Source organism: Trichechus manatus, unplaced genomic scaffold (genome assembly GCF_000243295.1).
Source record: "Trichechus manatus latirostris isolate Lorelei unplaced genomic scaffold, TriManLat1.0 scaffold00090, whole genome shotgun sequence".
NCBI classification, from domain to species: Eukaryota; Metazoa; Chordata; class Mammalia; order Sirenia; family Trichechidae; genus Trichechus; species Trichechus manatus.
Window position 1 is genome coordinate 9,444,455 of NW_004444026.1, and position 19,553 is coordinate 9,464,007.

Here is a 19,553-nt window from a genome sequence, read left to right on the forward strand (position 1 = left end):
CACAAAGGTCAGAAATGGTGATAACCATCACTCCTCTTTCTCCTGGTTCTGTCCTGCCCAGAATGGCTGAATGAGAGGTCTGGGCCGGGGTTGGACATAGCTTGGGGGTTTTAACTGACTTTGACTGCCTGAGTTAGGAGCCAGAGACAAAGGATACAATGATGTGTGTCCTCACTGCATTCTGGTCCATCTGTATGCTGGGTACTCTTCACCTGCCCTCTCCCCAGACTCCACCCTGCCTCTGCACCGGCTCAAACTCACACAGGCCTCCAGGGCCTCAAAACTTCCAACCCTTCTGAGACTTCTATCCTTCAGGCTCCAAACAAGTCTTGTCTTATCATAATGACAATCGATATCATTTATGAAGCTCCAGTTACGTGCAAGGCATTGGGTTATGGTTGTAATGTATCTCATTTACTTTCCTCATTCATTCTTCCTTAAGGCATCACTTGGTGCTCCGGTGGCCTCCCTCTGCCCTAGTGGACCCCTCACCCTGTCCTGACTTTGCCTTCTGCCCCCAACCAACTGTCCTGAAACTCCCCTCTCCATTCCTCAAGGGCTGTGCCAAGGAATCTGCCAAATCCTATGGCTCTTCTCCAGCCTCCCCCTGCAACAACCTCTCCCAGCGTCTGAGCCTGTCAGCAATCCCTTCTCTCTTGGAATGCACCATCCCTGCTCCTCAGCACCCCTCCTCACCTCTCTGTCCTCAGCACCCACACATGAGCATTCCCTGAACCCCCTCACTCTGCAATCCATGGCATCCCTCTGCTTCTCCTCACCCCTGTGCCAGTGGCTCTGTAGGCTGAGCTCCAGCTCATGGGTCCAGCAGCCTAGGCAGCCCCTCATCCAGGCACTGGGCCAAGCCCTCCAGCCCCCAGCCCACACCGAAACCCCTCGTGCCTGCTCACCATCTTCCCCACTTCCTCTTCCTGCTCCTATCGGTCTCCCAGGCTTCAGACTTCAGAAGCTTCTTTAACAGTTCCCACCTCCAGCCTCCAGTCTGCCGCCAGGTCCTGGCAGTTCTGAGGAGTCCGAGGCAGCCTTCGAAATCTCCTCCTCTGTTTGATCCTGTCACCTCATGCATCCTTGCGTGTGAACTTTTCTAATAGGTCCATGATCTCTTCTCCCTACTGTGTTTTGGCATTGTCCTTTCTAACGCCTCCTTCCCATCAGCATTCAAATATTCCCAGGCGTCTCTTCTCTCCCACTGCATTGTGTCCGCTTCTCACTCACTCCTCCACCCCTGCAGTCTGGCTCCTGCCTGCTCCGCTCATCAGTAACTTGCTAGAGGTCAAATCTGTTGCCCATTTTCCGTTGCCCATCTGGCTTGACCTCTGCTAGGTGTGTGCTATGACCATACCATATCGTTTCCCCAAGTGAGCCGGTCCTCCTCACATCCTAGCACCCCTGGATACTGAGCCCCCGAATTCAGACCTCCAGCCCTGCCTTCTACTCCCAGCCTCAGCCAGTAGGCCTGGTATTGGGTGGCTACCCTGGGTGCCAGATAGGGTCCTCAGATTCAGTGTATTTAAAACTTCCTGCCACTGGCCACTGTCCTTGCAAATCTAGGCCTTCTCTTCTGTTCCTTACCTGGTAAATGCACCATTGTTAGGGCCCCAGCTTGCCAGGACAGTGCTGAATCACCCATTGACCTGGCATTATTATTACTAGCCTGCCCTTTCACTCTCAAAAGGGTCCCGTTTTGGGTAATAAATTACATGGTCAACCTTACCCTTCTCCACCTGCCTGTCTGTCACAGAAACTCAAGGGTTTTCCCCTCCCTCAATATCCCTGTCTCCCCACAGCCTCCAAGCCCTGTGGATTCAACCTCCTTAATATCTTTCTTAGGAGTGCCTGGGTGGTACCAACAGTTAAGCGCTCCACTATTAACTGAAAGCTTGGCTGTTTGAGCACACCCAGAGGCACCTTGGGGACAGGCCTGGCAATCTGCTTCCGAAAGGTCACAGCCTTGAATACCCCATAGAGCAGTTCTACTCTGCACACATGGGCGTTCCCTGAGCCCCCTCAGGGCTTTTGAAATGTCTTTCATATCCATCCCCTTGGTTCATACCCTCACTTGTACTGCTTCAGTAGGGTGGTCCCCTTGCCTTTGATGTCACTCTTCTTCCATTCGTACACCCACTCGCTGCCAGTGACCTTCCTGAATTCAAATCTGATCACGTTCATTGGCTTAAAAAATCAAATAGTGACCCCACCCCCTTCCTCCACCCACCTTGGCATCAATATCCAAACTCCGCAGTTCCCGTGACCCCTTGAGGTGTGGCCCCGCCCCAGCCTCACCTCTTGTTCACCATTCTGGCTTCCTGCCCTATTTTGCCGTGTGCAGGCTCCGTTTGGAGAGCCCTGCCTCTTCATCTCCCACGGTTCAGCGCAGCGCCCACCTCCTCCTGGAGGCCTCCCCTGACCTAACTCAGGCAGCTGCCCCCCTTCTGGCCCTCCTGATACCACTGTTCCTCTGTCATCTGCCTCAGCGTGTTTGCTGTATACCTGTCTATCTCTGCACCTACACTGGGAGCTCCATGACGTGTCTTCTGTCTTTGAATCTATAGCATCGACATGGTGCCTGGCATGCAGTGTGTTTAATAAATATCTGTGAAGTGAATTGGTTCACGTCCCTAACACCAAGTACCCAGGACTGGCTGCCATTCCCTGAGTAAATGCACTTCACTTGCACTTAACTGAGTCCTGCATTCACTCATCTGCCTCTGCCTCTAAGGCCTGTCTTGGCCCATCTTTTCCCAAACAACTCTTCTCACCTCTCAGAGTACGCTCCATCCAGAATTCTCGTGAGAGCTGGAAGCCCCACATCCTGCCTTGGCTAGCTGTTCTGTGGCTGCAGCAGGCCCCATTTTTCTGTTTTATGTGTAAAGAGAAGTGGGGGGCGGTGGGCTGGTGAGCTCAGGGCTCTCGGATGGGAGAGTCTGTGATTCTTTACTGAATGATCAGGTCTCCAGATTTCTAACCTCGATAAAGTTTGTGTTGGCACTTGTGGCTTCCCATAGGCTCACAAGGGCAAGGAAGTGGCCACTCAGTAGGTAGCCATACAGACGATGCTGCTGTAGGTGGAGCCAGGTGGAGGTGACATGGGGACAGTGTCCAGGGTCACCTACTTGGGGGTGGGGCACATCACCTGACTGGAACCCTGGGAGTGTGGGTGGGCTGGTGGGAGGGAGCACCAGCCTTTTGCTCCATCCTCTAACGCAAGGCACATTCCCCACTTAATGGCAATTTCTTCGCTTCAAAAGTATTCTAGCTGGTTAAATTTTAGGTGAAGAATAAGCCCCAGTCAAGAAGCTTCTCAGGGGCCTTTCGCGTTTTAATTGGCTTGAGAATGGGATGCATTTTAAAATGTTTGCCTCTTAATGTTTGTCAAAGTGCCAGGGTAGAAAAGTTTCCTCTTACTTCAATACCTCTCTCAGCTCTCAGCCATGGTTAGCACAGGGACCGTCCTTATTTTCCTACACTCCCTTGCCTTCTTGTGAGCTCACCTGGTTTTCTTTCTTTCTCTCTCTGCTCCCCTCCCCACCTTCCAGCTCACATCCACCCTGGGTGGAGGAGAGGGTGCTGCTGTCTAGGGTGTCCACAAGGCTCAGCAGCTTTCCATCAAATGTCCCAGGGCACCCAGCAGCTTAAAAGGCAAACAGTTGGGTTTAAACAGTGCATCACTCAGACTCCAGGAGGTGTCCTTCCATTTGCCATTCATCATTCACTCACTCACTCACTCACCCAGTCACCCAGTTAGCCATCATGGGTCTGCAATGATGGCAGGGGCTATGACTGATTCAAAGGAATGCAACACATAGTCTTGCTTTCCAAAAGCTTATAATTTGAAGCTATGAGAGAGATGAACAAGCAACTACAATACAAAACAGAATGAAGTAAACACTGGATTTGGAAGGTAAAGGGGGCATTAAAAAGCTCAGAGAAAGAAGAGACCAATCAAGGGTAGGGGCAGGGCTTAGAGGGGAGTAGTCAGGGAAGGTTTCCTGGAGGAGGAAGGATTTTGATGTGGGCAGAGTGTCCTAGAGTGTAGGGTCCACATATGGAAAGGTGGCCTGAGCAAAGGTGTGGAGCCAGAAGCCCTCCGGTGGTACATGGTGGTGCCGGACAGCCTGAGGCAGCCAGAGTCCTACTGGTCCCAGTCCAGCCTTGCAGGGGATCCATGCCTGCTGCACACCACCTTCCAGGGTCTCAAGGCTTGGGGGACTCCCTGGACATGCCCACCAGCAGTCTTGCTTTTGAGGCATTGCTTTAATCACCTTTGATGCAAGGCACTATCCCCATATAGCCAGTCACCAACCTCTTGCCCTATTCCATCAGGCCCCAGGCCCAGAGGAAATGCCTTCATCTTCTTCTCTGTCACTAACTACTTAGCCTCCCTCCATGCCTATTTTCAAAGTACCCTGTCCCAGATATTATCTGCTTCCTCTCCAGCTTTACTAATCTCTGTCTCTCTCTCTCCAGGTGTCTCTTTCCTTAACTCCATAAGGGAAGCTCCAGCCACCATTCCATTTCTCATTGTCTCTGGCCTGACTGCTCACTGTCTCCACCTTCTTTCCACCACCTTCGTTAGCAACTACTGTCATCTCTGCCCTCTCCTCTCATTCTAGCTATCGAAAGCTTCCGTTTGTCAAGCCCTCCCCGACTATGCCCACACCCACTGACGTGACGTCTCTCTTTAGAGCCCTGGCCAGTGGTCTAGTGGTCAAGGCTTGGGAAGACCTGGGTTTGAACACTGACTCTGCCACTTACTAGCTATGCACTTGGTCAAATAACTTACTGTATAGGAACTTCTCGTTTTACCACCCAACATCCTTTCCCCCTTCTTCTGAGTCTACTTTGGAAGAACCCTCCTCTTCTGCTCTCAGTCTGTATAGATTAAGTGGGGTTGCCCAGGCTTGGCCAATCGGGGTCACTGTTTGGTTCAGGGATGGGCATGTGACCCAAGAAGATCGAATACTTGGACTTTTAACGGTTGGAAAGAGTCAAGCTATTTCCACCGGGTTTGATAAACTGGTAAATCAGAAGCCCAAAGCTGATGCGGGCCATCTTTACCACCATAAGGACAAGAGATTACTGTATTTACAAATAAAGCCAACACAGAAAAAAGCAGAGTCAAGAGATAGAGGCAGATTCCTGGTGACATTGTTTGAGCACCTGGATCCAGTCATCCCTGAAGCTGTCTCTGGCTTTTCAGTTTTGTGAACCAATGAATCTCCCACTGCCTTTTTCTTTGGCTTAAGCTAGTTTGAGTTTTCTTTTCGTCACTTGCCACTAAGAGTCCCAATTAATGAAATACTTAACTTTCAGACCTGACGATAAAATTAAATAACATGACACGTGAACAGTAGCCAAAATAAAATGGCACTCTATAAATGGTAGCTTTTCATAACTCTAACTGATATCACTAAATTGTATACCTGAAAAATGTTGAAATGGCAAATGTTACGTTATACATATATTTTTACAACATCAACAAAGACAGACAAAAACAAAACAACGACAAAAAATTAACTGAATCTGCCCTCCGAAAGGTCAGTTGAACTTCCATAAACTATGGTTCTGTTGCAGTAGAATACTACTTTTTCTTTCTTTCTTTCTACTACCATTTCTTTGTGAAATCTCTGTCCCCCTTCGCTTTTATAACCACAGCTCTGTGTCCTTCCTAAGTCTCCACATTTCAGGTCCCTTTTCTTTTTCACCCACCCGTGGGCTGAGAGAAACTGGGTTTGTTAAAAATAGATTTCAGGACATGGTGGGGCGGATATCTTCTCTGTGTATGTCCCCATACCCCAGGACCATCAGTATCAACTAAACAGAATCAAACCCAAAAACTTTCTGAGCTCGCTTCAAATCCCTCTGTGGTGTGGTCAAAAGGACACCAGGTACTCCGAAAAGTCTACACTGCCATCTAGTGGACATCTGCCACAATATCAGCAAGCGTAGTGGAGCCCTTTGCTGAGAAGGGAGAATCCTTGGACTGTGGAAGCATCTGGTCCGACCTCCTCATTCTACAGATGAAGTAACAGAGGACAAGTGACTTAATGGTCAAGTATAGAGTCCTGTACCACGGGGGCAGCATATGCCCTTCACCTAAGGGACTGGGTTCCTGCCCTGCTTCTGTGGCCCTCCACCTTCCATAGCAGTAATCCTAGCAGCTTCCCTTTCTTCTGCTTCTCTTAGCTGTCCGCAGGCGTGACCAGCCCAAGGGTCTCCAGGGAGAAGGGCTGACATGTGAATATGTGTAAGTGTGTGTATATATGTGAGTGTGTGTGTGTAATTGTGAGTGTCTGGATGTGTGAATGAGTATGTGTGTATGTGTGTGTATGTGTATGTGTGTTTATGTGTGAGCGCTGGGGCAGGGAAAGAGAGGAGACCTAGAAGGACCTCATTGCTCTCTTGCTGGGCTTTCCAGAGAAAAAGAGGTTTGTCACTGTTGCATATGTGATAAACCATCAAAACATCATGAAATCAGCCTCAAAAATTCTGAGACATATCACAATCTACTTGTTCTCTGATAGTGAAAACAAGTTCAAGAAAGAAAGGAAAATCTGTCCCTCCACTTCCAAGTAATTTGTGCCACGACCTCCTCACTAGAACATCTTATTCTGATATCCTGCTATGTCTATGCTGACTGCTGTCAGGCCTGATGGGGTATAAGGGGACAGCACCGAGGGCAGGTAGGATCTAGTCATGGGCCCTCAGGAGGGGCAGGGGCCTGAGACTGGACCAGGAGGAAGAATCCACTGTAGCCTCTCCCTGCCCCACTGCCCAGAGGGGCCCGGAAGGTTGTCCTCAGCACATAGGCTTGTTCACATCCTGACCATGACGGCCTGCCCCACTCATTCATGACCTGAGTCCTGGTCACATCAAAGTCCTTGTGCCTAGGTTGACACTGGCACCTCCTACTAAAAAACAGCAGAAAGCAAGGAGTCACCTGCCCCCCTAACACTTTAGGGGCTCAGCCTGGCTCTAGAAGTCAAGGAAGAAAGAAATGACAACCAGGAGGCTGGAGCAGCTCCCCTCAAAACACGGCCCAGCAACCGGAGGCAGCAGCAGTGGCTCCACTTCCCACCCCCCACTGCCCTTCCCCAGGCGTTCTAGTTCTGAAAGTAATTGTCAATGACCATCCCCTCTCCCCCAAGCCAAAGGAAGCTTCTAGAACAACATGGTAATAATCATTTTCCAGTATCAGAAAGGCTTATTTCCAATCCCTAATATGCCTTAATCTGCTTTAGAAAACCTCAGGTAATAACCCAAGGTCACGAGACACCTGACCTCTGCTTATTTAGCCTAAACAAGAAGCTCATTCTGAATGCCCAGCCACCTGGCACCTGGATAAAGGGCTCCTCCACTGCCCCTTCTCCTTTTCTAGGCTGATTCCCAAGCACACACCAGCCAGGTCTTCACGATGACACTGCGGAGCCAGGCTCAGCAAAGAGGGGGCTGCAGGAGAAGCCTGAGCTGAGTGGCCCCTGAGCATCGACAAAGATCCTAGCTTGCAACCCTTCCTCCCTACTCCCCCAACACCCAGCCTCCTCCCCAAGGCAATGGAGCCGCCTTTGGGAAGGCACATGGCTGTGCTCCAGCCAATGGCTCTGCATTCAGCTTCAAGTCACCCAGATGAGCAAGCTCCAAGGGAAACCAAGATCCTACAGCCCACCTGCTTCAGGCTGGGCCCTGCTCACTCACCTCTAAGGCCCCATGGAACTTGACTATGGGCTCGGGCCAGTGGGTGATCTTCTGTCTGTAGTTGCTGCAGTCAGGAACATACATGCAGCCAATGTTCCCCAGCTCTGGGTACAAAACTTCAAGGCCCCTACAGAGAGAGGGAGGTGGTCACCGCATGTCAAGGTTTTAGAGGAGCCTGGGGCTTGTAAGTCTTGATTTGTGTGACTTAAGAGTTACTTGACCCCTCTGTGCCTCAGTTTCTTCACTTGTTAAATGGGGACACTGAAAGTACCTACCTTATTGGGTTGGTATGAGGAGTAAAGTAGTGATCAGTGTTTAAAACAGAGCCTGGAATGTTGTAAGCAGTCAAAAACTATTAACTATCACCAGTATTTACTTCCTGAAGAGAGTATACATCCTTGGGCAAATCTAGTCAGTGTCTTTCAAGGATTGGGTTTATAAGAATATTATTTATGCATTGCTTTTCAGGAACATTCTTATTACACAAAGAATGTAACAATTTTCTCTGCCTCCTTCGTGGGCAGAGAATAGTGTTGCTGGGACCCTTGTTTCTCTAAACAATCAAGATCCACCACCCCTCGTGTCTGAAATTCCACCATGAGTTGAGTAATGAATTCTTTGGGTTAAGCGTTGTCCATACCTTTGGCTCTCTTTTAAAAAGGAAATATTCGGGGGCAGGGGACATCTAGTTATTAACACTGTAGTATGAATTCATTTGTCTCTTTTCTCCCTAAGAAGGGCCAGAACAACACAAGTGCTCCGAGAGCCTGACTTTCTGGAAGGGAAGAAAAGGTGACACAGAACTAGAAGCCTGAGAGACTGGAGCCTAGAACCAACTCGGCTGATTCCGCAGCTTCACCAGGTTGGTCTTCAGGGCTCACCTATATTTGAAACTCAGCAATATAAGCCAGGCTTTCAAACAGATATTAAAAAAACAAAAACAACTTTGTGCCAATTTTTTTTTTTTAACTTGCCCTTCCTCCCTGACCCAGGGCTTCTGTCGGGTTAATTTGGTTGTGATGATTCTCATGATTCACTGAGGAAGAAGGGTTATTGGTGGGGGATGGGCTGGGGATATGTAGGTCCCAGCTTTTCCTAAAAGCCCAGTACAGCTGAGCTGCTCCACAGAGCTGTCCCGGTCCCCTGCTGGGAGGACGTTTGAGGGGGACCCAGTGAGAACATATTTTAAGGGAGTAGACCTGGAGGAGAAGTTCCCCGAGGTTTAGGGCTGGGAGTAGGGCAAAGAGGTGCTTTCTGGTGGAGAGAACCTCATTCTCTCCCCTCCCCCATCTCCCCACCCCACCCCGCCCCCTGCAGAGCCTCCTCAGATCCCCTTGCAGGCAGAGGCAGTCTGAGCCCACAGCCCCACTGCAGACCAGACGAAGACGCAGAGCACTTCTTTCTGGGGATCAGCAGCCCCCAGTGCCGGGACTCAGATGGTCTGGTTGCAAAAAGTGGAAGCAGGGCAACACCCCGAAGCCAATTAGCTGAAGGACGTTTGGCTGAGGGTACTTGTTTCTTCTAACTCTTTAATACAGCAATTCCTTTTCGACGATATGACTTTAACAGCATTTCAAGCTTTAGCGGATGGGTTTTCCTGCATAGCGGCATTTTAAGGATCATTTGCTTTGTTGCTGCCACAGCTTCCTCCCACTGCAGCTAATGAAGTCTGAGGCAGAGAGGGGGACTCCTTCACTGGTGGGAGATAGACAGCAGGCCCGGCCTGACCACCTTAGACCTGGGAAAAGCCAAGGGGCAGGGAGGGGGTAAACTGAGGGCCAGTGGGTCTTCCCCCAGTAAACAGTCTCCTCTTTTTACCCCAGTAGAATTGCTGCAAACTTTAAAATATTTAAACAGGTAAAATGAGCAAATTGATATTTGGTGAGTGGGCCTAGAGCAAAAGAAAGTGCCTTTGACAGAGTACATGCTGGAGACTAAGGATCACGTATGTGCCCCCATTACATCCATGGGGCTCTACCACCCTCCCACCTTGGAAGATGGCACTTTGCCCACCTCGGAGCAGTCCCAAGTGGCATGCGTGTGCTTCTGTCCTTGTCAAAGTTTACCAAAGACTTGGCTAAGGACACGGAAGGCAAATTTATCAAATTCATGAATGACACAAAGCTGATAACTAATAATTCAGATGATCACATCAACCTCAAAAAAGAGCTGGACAAGCCTGAGATAAACTGAATCAAAGACTAAATTTAGTAAGAATATGCGTTAAAACATGCATTCAAGGCCCTAAACCTTGAAAGTGCCATTTTCCAGTACTGCTCTTACTGCTCATGTGTTACCACATACAGGATCTGTTCTAATTTCCATCCTGAGATTTTGGGGACCTCCTGATCACCTTGAAAAAGACTTGGAGGCACCCTAGATAACAGAGTGAAAAAGGCTGGGGACCCTGTCCCAGCTTTGTCATTAACTAACCTTGTGTAAGGGACTGGGGTGGGGGGAGGAATGGCATTTATTGGACCACCCCAACAGACCAGGGACATCACCTACATGTTATTCCATTTACTATAACAATACTCTGAAGCAGCTAGTGTCATTATCATTATTCTCATCTCCCAGATGAGTAAACTGAGACCTAGAGAAAGTTCAGTAACTAGCACAAGGTTCCTAGTTCATAAACTAAGAGAAGAGGGACGTGGGTGTGGTGGACAGTCTCTAAGATGACCCCCAATGACCTCATCTCCTGGTGTTCATGACCTTGCGTAATCCCTCTCCCTTGAGGGTGGGCTGGATTTAGTGACTCACTCTTAACAAATAGAACACAGCAGAATTTAGGGGATATCACTTCCGAGATTAGGTTATAAGGAGACTGTGATTTCTGCTTGGAAGCCCTCTCTTGTGTGCTCTGTCTCTGAGCCTTGCTCTGGAGGAAGCAAACTGCCGTGTTGCGAGCAGCCCTGTGGAGAGGCCACATGGCAAGGGACCAAGGCCAGCCAACAACCACATGAGTGAGCTTGGAAACAGAGCACCCCGCCCCAACTGGTTGATCCTTCGGATGAGACTGCAGCCTCCTGAGAGACCTGCTGACCAGAGATGGCTACCTAAGCCATGCTCAGAGAAACTATGAGACAATAAATGTTTGCAGCTGCTAAGTTTTGAGGTAATTTGTTATGCAGCAATAGGTAACTAATCTGGTGGCCTTGTCCGGCACTTTGCCCATACCACACAGCTACCCTAGTGAGTCATTTAACTCCTCCAGGATTCCATTTTCTCACCTGTGAATTTTAATAGGGAATTATTGAAGTTAGGACTCAATACCTAAAGGTATGAATCTATAAAGGAGAAATTTTATTACAGAGATAAGCAGTAGGAAAATATTTTTAAGAGAGAATATCTTCCAGAATAATACCTTCCCTACTTCTGAGATAAGCCAGGGACTAGACTGACAAAAACACTGAGAGTCAGAAGCCCAGACTCAGAGCCTGAGAGAAAGTTCAGTATCTAGATCTAGTACAGGGTCACTGAAATCTATTTAGCATTGTAAGAATTGAATCAGGGAAACATGGCTTCCCAGCTATACTTTTGGAAGGGCTTGGAATTCCAGCTGCCCAAAAGCTAGGATGACAAAAAGACCCATGGGATATGAGACTGAATTCACAAAGGCATGACAGGTTCTGGTGAGCACCCTGCCCTCTACTGCATGGTGCTAAGTGTGAAAGTGTGGGACCTCCACACTTAGAAAAAAGCAACAGGTCCATCTCCAACCATCTTTTCCTGAAGGTGAGGGCCCCAGAACCAAGGTCCCCGAGGAGGTACTGAAGGACTGCAGATGGCTGCCCAGGTTAGGAAGAGTTGAGAGTGAAGGCGGGGGGCATGACATCTGACTCCAAACATTTGATGGACCATCAAGAAGAAACAAAACTAGACTTGTTCAATGCAGCTCCTGGGGCAAAGCTAGAAAGAATGGGTTGAAGTTAAAGAAAAGCAGTCCCTGCCTTGAGATAAAGATGCACTTTCTGAAGGAGGGGTCCCTGGATGGTGCAAATGGTTAACACACTTGGCTGCTAATCAAAAGGTTGGAGGCTCAGATCCATCCAGAGGTGCATTGGAAGAAAGATCTAGCAATCTACTTCCATAAGATTACAGCCATTGAAAACCCTATCAAGCATAGTTCTACTCTGATACACATAGGGTTGCCATGAGTTGGATTCAACTCGATGGTTATTGATTTCTGAAGGAGGCTAGAGATTTTTTTTAATCATGGAAGGGAGAGCTTTGTGAGTGAGCACTGGAAGAGTTCAAGGAGGAGCTTGTGTGGGCAGTGGGGAGAGTGCTGATGAGGGGATTCACCCTTTGGGTAGGGGGTCAGACAACTATGGTTCTTTTGATTCTGAAACTGAGTCTAGGGTTCTGCCTCTCAGTGTTTTTGTCAGTCTAGTCGCTGGTTTATCTCAGAAGTAGGGAAGATATTATTCTAGAAGATATTCTTTCTTAAAAATATTTTCCTACTGCTTATCTCTGTAGATAAAATTTATACCTTTAGGTATTAAGTCCTAACTTCAAAAATTCCCTATTACAATCTAAATATCTGCAAAAGCAAAGGAGTGCTTTCTCTAGAAGGGTGTTCTGGAGAGGCCAGAACCTGGAGTTGAGCAGGGTTCTTAGGGAAAGACCCCAGCACAGGAAATACTGATCTCTCCCCAGGACCCTGATATGTCCATGATATGTTTTCACTTCAGCAATGATATTTGATGAACGAAAACCTTTAGCAGTAATAAAGACAAAGCTTCTCTTTTGACATTGATGTTTTACAACCAAAAGATATTTTCACAGCATTGAACCTTAGTTTCTTAAATTCATGTTTTCTCAAATGAGGGTTTGCTGGTATATCCTAGGGAGTCCTCGAGAATGGCTTCTCTTTACTCAAGTTTGAGAAACTCTGAGCTCTAGATAAGCTTCTTGCAACAGGAAAGGGTCAGTAGCAGAAGGCAGGGTGGGGAAAGAGCCTGAGCAGTGGAGTCAGACAAGGAGTGTTTGAATCCTGGCCTTGCTCCTTCTAAACTGTGTAAGCACCATGGGCAGGTTATTTAATATTTGGGGGTTTCTCATCTGCAAGATGGGGAAGATAATATTTACTTATAGGCTCCTTATAACAATTGAATGAGTCGAGGAATTGAAAGCGCTCTGTAGAGTGCCTGGAGCCTAACAGGTGCCCCAGAGCTTCCTGTGTGTGCCATGGTGCACGGATTCTCAGGGTGACCAGATATGGATCTTGGCAGCAGAGTCATCTAGGGCCCCAGGCCAGCTGCCTCGAGCGACCACCCTGGTCCTGCTGACTTCCTCAGCTCTCTAGGGGATTTGACCTTCTGGCTATCAACATCCAAAGCCTGCTGCCCCTGGGAAGGTTTCACTCAGCAGAGCACCTAGAGAATCAGAGCCGACCCATTACCCAGATGTGAGAGGCAGTCACATCTCTCCTTTCTCCTGCACAAAAACTTTAACCAGAATTGCTTTAAAGTTTCTTGTTGTTATTGTTGTTGTTTTAATTGAGTAAAAGATTAAAATTTTAGGCACTTTATTTATGGAAAGCTGCAACTTACAGCTAGGACCTTAACCCATCTTAAGCTTTGATATAAAATCAGAATTCATTTTACTACTTGTTATTTCTTTAAAATGCTTGCTTGGCATGACAAAGTCTTCTGTCTAAAGTATAGGCCAGAATCCATCCTGGCCTTTGACAATTGTCCAGAACTTAGTTCTGCTTTACTGTTCCCAGAAAATATGTTTACAACTTGTTCCAAGGTAGCCCTTACTAAAATTTGTGGCCTCTAATTATAAAGTATCAATCAGTCAGAAATAAGAAGCAAATTCATCATGGTTTCTTTGCTCAAGCTGCTTAACATATTTTAGTATACTCACAGTTTTTCTTGTAAATCCTATCAATATGTAATGGTTAACATATATCCAATCAGAGTATGATTATTACAAATTCATTAATTTTCCTGTAAGTGTTTAACTTAGGGTTTAGTTCCCTCTTCGACCCTTTAAAAATGCTTGTGTGATGGTTCTGCTCATACTGTTTGGTTTCATTTTGGTGGACCATGCAGTAACCCAACTGCAATTGTTTTGATCCTTAATAAATCTCTTTGCTTTTAAAATTTCAGACAAGTGTCTGAGTCATTTTGCTCATTCACATTTTGGTGGCAGCAGTGGGATTTGAAGACATCTTACCTTCAGGCAACCCCAGAGGACAGCTGACCCAGAGCATTTGTATGCCTGATAAAGCCCCTTGGGCTTAATCCATCTCCACAGATTTTGAGTTATTTTGAGGTAAGCATTCACAATTGGAACTCTGCCTTCTACTTGCATTGAAGTCCTTTGAGACTTACAGCTGCTCCTTTTTATCTCTTTTTACTTTTTTTTCACTATCCACACACCCTATTGAGTCCTCAGTGCTTAGTTTCCAGAGCTGAGAAAACTGGAATCTCAGAAGTGGATTTTCTGTACTGGGATTCCAGAAGTTGGCTATCCAAAGCTGGGTTTTCAGAACTGGACTTCCAAAAAACTTGGATTTCCAGGGCTGAATTTTTTCAGAGCTGGTGTTATGGATTGAATCGAGTCCCCCAAAATGTGTGCCAACTTGGCTAGGCCATGATTCCCAGTATTGTGCTGTTGTCTGCCATGTTGTGATCTGATGTGGCTATCCTATGTGTTGTAAATCCTAACCTCTATGATGTTAATGAGGAAGGATTAGAAGCAGTTATGTTAATAAGGCAGGACTCAATCTACAGGATTAGGTTGTATCTTGAGTCAATCTTTTTTGAGATATAAAAGAGAGAAGTGAGCAGAGAGGAGAGGGACCTCCTATCACCAAGAAAGAAGAGCTGGAGCGGAGCGGGTCCTTTGGACCTGGGATCCCTGTGCTGAGAAATTTCTAGACTCAGGGGAAGATTGATGACAAGGACCTTCACCCAGAGCCAGCCAAGAAAGAAAGCATTCCTCTGGAGCTGGCGCCCTGAATTTGGACTTCTAGCCTCCTAAAATGTGAGAGAATAAATTTCTATTTGTTAAAGCCATCCACTTGTGGTATTTCTATTATAACTGCACTAGATAACTAAGACAGGTAGAATTCCAAAAGCTGGGGTTCAGAATTAGAATCTGATCCCGAGGGTAGAACCTGAATCTCAAGGTTAAAATCTTACTTTTCAGAAGTGTGCAGCCACTAATAATTTTCATTTTTAAAGTGCACAAAGCTTTTCCTTTTTAACTTCTGCTTTTATAGACAAAAAAGCAGCTAATGAGTTCTACTTCTGGCAAAGAATGGCTGGGAAATGTAACTTTTATTTCTTTAAGAGCACTAAGATTTCTTTTTGTGTGACTGTTAGTTTCTAGCGCAAATTTTAGCATAAATCACCCATGTGTAACTATCTTAGTTTCTTTAAAAAAAAGGGGAATGCCCACTCTAAAGACCTAGTGGTACCTCCTGCAGGCAGTCCAGCTAGTTATATATACAAAACCTATAATTCTACTACCTGTTTGTATTTTAAAAAATTGGCATAGTATCACTAAAGATAGCTTAGAAGATCAATTTTCCATTTGGAGGAATTTAGACATGTCTAAATTAATTTTCCTGCATGGTAAATTAGGAAATAAAGGTCTCCGCATGAAGCAGTGGCAGTGGGACTGTTTTTATGATTGATACCAGGAGGAAGTGTCCAAAAGACAGTGGAATGATAAAATCACCTCTCTACAAGATCCAATCTCAAGATTTAATAAACTACATAAAGAATTACAGACTCAGGCACCTGTCACTTCTGCTTCTGCTCCCTCACCAACTTCTTCTTTTCTATACCCTGCTTTACCAGCTTATACCTCAGAGTCTTCAAATACTGTATCTGAACTTCCATTTTTTCCAAGAGAGCTTGATGAGGGAGATAAATCACTCCAAAATGCCTTTTAAAATTCACCCTGCACCTTCCGGTGTGAGCACCAGAGAAACTCCCAAAAAGCCTAGTATAACCTTTGTCCCCTAGACTCACACTGAGTTACATAATATTGTTAAAGACTTCCCTGATTTAAGAAAAGATCCCTACAAATTTGGTAAAGAATTTAAAATCCTCCTTGAAGCTTATCAACCTAGCTTACTAGATTTGTACCAGTCAGTTCACATGTTGGCCAGTCCTGAGGATGCCCAGTTATGGTTACAACATGATGAATGGTGAGATGGTGAAAATAGCCTCGCTTTAGATACAAAGAAAATGGCCAAAGAGTTAATCAAAGAAGCCCATAGAAAGGGGGGGTACTTTACTTAAATCCTTGACATAGCTTTTCCCTCCCAGTTGATTGGGCAAAAATTCATTCCTGTGTGCAGAAAAAGGATGAGAATGTTTATGATTACTAGACTTGATTGTATAATAAGTTTTCTGAACATTCAAGTTTAGACCTGCTAATGCCAGGAGGCTCTGCAGCTCTCAGTTCTGTGTTCATCACTGGACTTAATCCTGAGCATTCAGCCCTAGTTACGTGGCACTGCCTGGATTGGAAAGTAGCACCTATTGCCTAATTAACTGAGATGACTCATGAATTAGCCCAAACTAAGGAATCTAAGAAAACCCTGCTAGCATAGTGGTTAAGAGTTTGGCAGCTAACCAAAAGGTCGGCAGTTGGAATCCACCAGGTGCTCCTTGGAAACCCTATGGGGCGGTTCTACTCTGTCCTATAGGGTTGCTATGAGTCCGAATCAACTCAGTGGCAATGGGTTTGATTGGTTTTTGGATGGAAAATAACAAGTTGCAAAGGCAAATAAATTTATGGCTTTACAACTCCAACAGCTTCAAACACCACCTAAGAAAAGCTTCTCTCTTTGAAGCAATTCTCCTAATAACCCTTTTGGTCAAAAGTCTATTGTTTGTTTTCACTGTAAAAAGCCAGGCCATCTTATGAAGGAATGTAGGAAACTAAAAAATTAGAACAGAAATAAATTTAATCCTCTACGACCCACTAGAGGGCAGCAATCATCAGTATGACTAGCCTCCGGGGAATCTGCAGAGGTTTTTCCCGCGGCAGCTTTCAATTCATAAGGTGAAACCCCTCTCCAAATAAACAGTGAACCTTGTAAATTTTTAATTGATACTGGGGCCACTGCCTCTGTTTTAAACTCCACATGTTTACAAAAACCTCTGCCCTGGAGTACTATGGCTAAAACAGTGGGGGTGGCAAACCAAACACAAACTTTAACGTATTCTCAACCTGTTAGTATATCCGTAGGACTTATTGAACATATACATCCATTATTACTTAGTCCTGATACCTTGTAAACTTATTAAGGTGAGATTTATTATCTAAATGGAATTGCCACCTACAGTCTATGGAGGATGGAGAAATTATACTAAATTTACCAGACCCTCCTCCATCGTACCCAGAAGACATCTTTTGCTATTTGCAGGCTTTAAACCAACAAGAAACAAACATACTTGCCCCTTTAATGTCCTCTATCCCCGATGAGTTATTAATTACTTAATGCAACCACTACATTTGTGGCTAAGAAGCTCTTTGAAAACATTATTCCTACTTGGGTAGTGCCTACTATTCTTTGCAGTGACAGAGAAATGCATTTCACTGGGCAGGTTATTTAAGAAGTTTGCAGAATTTTTTCCTATCTTTCAGAGGTTGCAGTTTCCCTACCACCCCCAGTGGAATGGACAAATTGCATAAATAAAACTCAATTAGCTAAACTTTGTGAATCCCTAGGTTCAACGTGGACTAAAGTACTCTCTCTAGTTTTGTTGCATCTCAGAGCTACACACTTTGGAACTCATAAACTTATCCCCTATGAAATTGTTACTGGAAGACCCACGAGTCTCCCTTAATTTGCCGATACTGATCCTAACATAGCTCAGTTAGACCTTTTGAAATACTGCCAATCCCTAATGGCTTGGTCTTGAGAGTACCACTCTCAAATAAGAGAAGCCTTTAATGACCAAGAACCTGAATTCTGTAACAAACCTGACATTTCTCCAGGTGATTATGTGTATTGGAAGAGGCACCAACAAAAAGATTCCTTGGAGTCTCATTGGAAAGGACTTTATTTAGTCCTTCTAACAAACCCCTGTGCCGCTAAACTTGAGGGTATGAACTCTTGGATTTCTCTTTCATAGCTCAAGAAATCCAAAAAGCCACCATCCCCGTGGACCTGTGAATCCACTGAGGACTTAAAGCTTACCCTCTGCCACTCCAAGGACGAGAAGCAGACGACATCTCTAGAGTAGATAGCCAATCCCAAGACCTTTGGAACAAGATTTCATGCAACCTGTTACATTTTATGGACTTTTTGGACTTTGCACCCTGTTGCTAATTGGTATTGTAATGATCGTTACCTTTTTGCAGACTTATAGTGTTACTCTCTGCATTGACATTTTATTCCTTTCTTGTAAACCTAGATCCCTGTTTACTAGTGCTACCCATAATTTTTAGATTGTTTCTCTACTATGAAACCTTTCTAAGGCTTTCTCTTACTGCTCTTCATAGCTCCTAGTGACCCATGGCAAAATAAAGCATTTATTAAACTGGCTTAATTTGTAACTAGTGCAGCCAATCTAACTACGTGTTGGATTTGCAACCATTTGCCATGAGCTGTACATGAAAATGCAGACACTTTAGCAACCCCAGTGCTAGACTACAGTTTAGTACCCAATGCAATTGTCAACCTCAAGTCTTCAATTAGACGAGCCATTAAAGTCAAACTATGGCATCCAACTAAAATATGGGTTCCCTTATTTTAGTGCCTTGTTTTCAGCTTTCTTATGTATTCACACAAACTAATGTTACCTGTGGTAATGGACAATCTATATATACCTTTCATCATTAACAACCTGTAACTATCAGGATTCAAAATCAGTTTGCAACCTTATTCAACATGTATCAGACCTACTAGCATTGTCCATTAGTAATGACTTCCTTACTCAAGAATGACTTACAAACACAAACCAGATTATCCCTGCCCTGAATAATCAGACTGGAGCAGGAATGATATGTACACCACCTGGGTATATATTCTTGTGTAGAAGATCAGACTATTTTGATACCTATTCCCAACCTTTTACTTGGGCTTTGTCTTGCCTGGATGGATGCAGTATTTCTGGCCGATGTACTATTGGATATCTAGGAATCCCTTTAGACCTTTACTCCTTTAATGAAAGTATACATTGGAGCAGTGAGTTAAAATTATATGAAAAAACCAAAAGGTCCATCAGAGATGAATAAGGCAGAAACAATGAAAACCATTTAAGCACCCATACTGGCATAGGATATTCTTTCCTCTGAGCATTTCCGCCTTGGTACAGAGTTACATACTTGGAGCAAGCTGTCTGTAATCTGTCCAGCACTATGGAAGGAATGACAAGCAAAATTGCAGATGCTATATCAAATGAAGAAAAATCTTTGAAATCTCTTGCCAAGGTTGTAATGGACAGCTGAATGACCTTAGATTTTCTTCCAGCACAACAAGGTGGGGTTTGTGCCATCACTAATACTTCTCATTGCACTTGGATTAACGCTTTTGGCGTAGTAGAACAAGACAATGAGGAAATTCGCAAAATGGTTACGTGGCTTCACATACCTGCCCAAGCTAACTTTTCCTACCTTGACATCTTTAACTGGCTACCTGCAGAAATAGGCTATTGGATTAGACCTATACTAATGACTGGATTTTTTACTTATTGCGATTGTCATTATCATTGGAATAATCAAATGTTGTATGAAAGTTAGGGGTCCTGGTAGTGCAATGACTAAAGCACTCAGCTGCTAACTGAAAGGTCAGTGGTTTGAACCCACCAGCCACTCTGCAGGAGAAAGATGTGGCAGTCTGCTTCCATAAAGATGTA

The 19,553-nt window shown here is 45.4% G+C and overlaps 1 protein-coding gene across 1 annotated transcript in view; it reads right to left on the reverse strand.

Moving 5' to 3' along the window:
* PEBP4 (phosphatidylethanolamine binding protein 4) overlaps positions 1-19,553 on the reverse strand; it is a 286,828-nt gene that overhangs the window by 265,062 nt on the left and 2,213 nt on the right. The window contains exon 2 of the mRNA XM_004382128.1: positions 7,714-7,840. Coding sequence (XP_004382185.1) covers positions 7,714-7,840 — 127 coding nt within the window. The remainder of the gene's footprint in view (positions 1-7,713; positions 7,841-19,553) is intronic.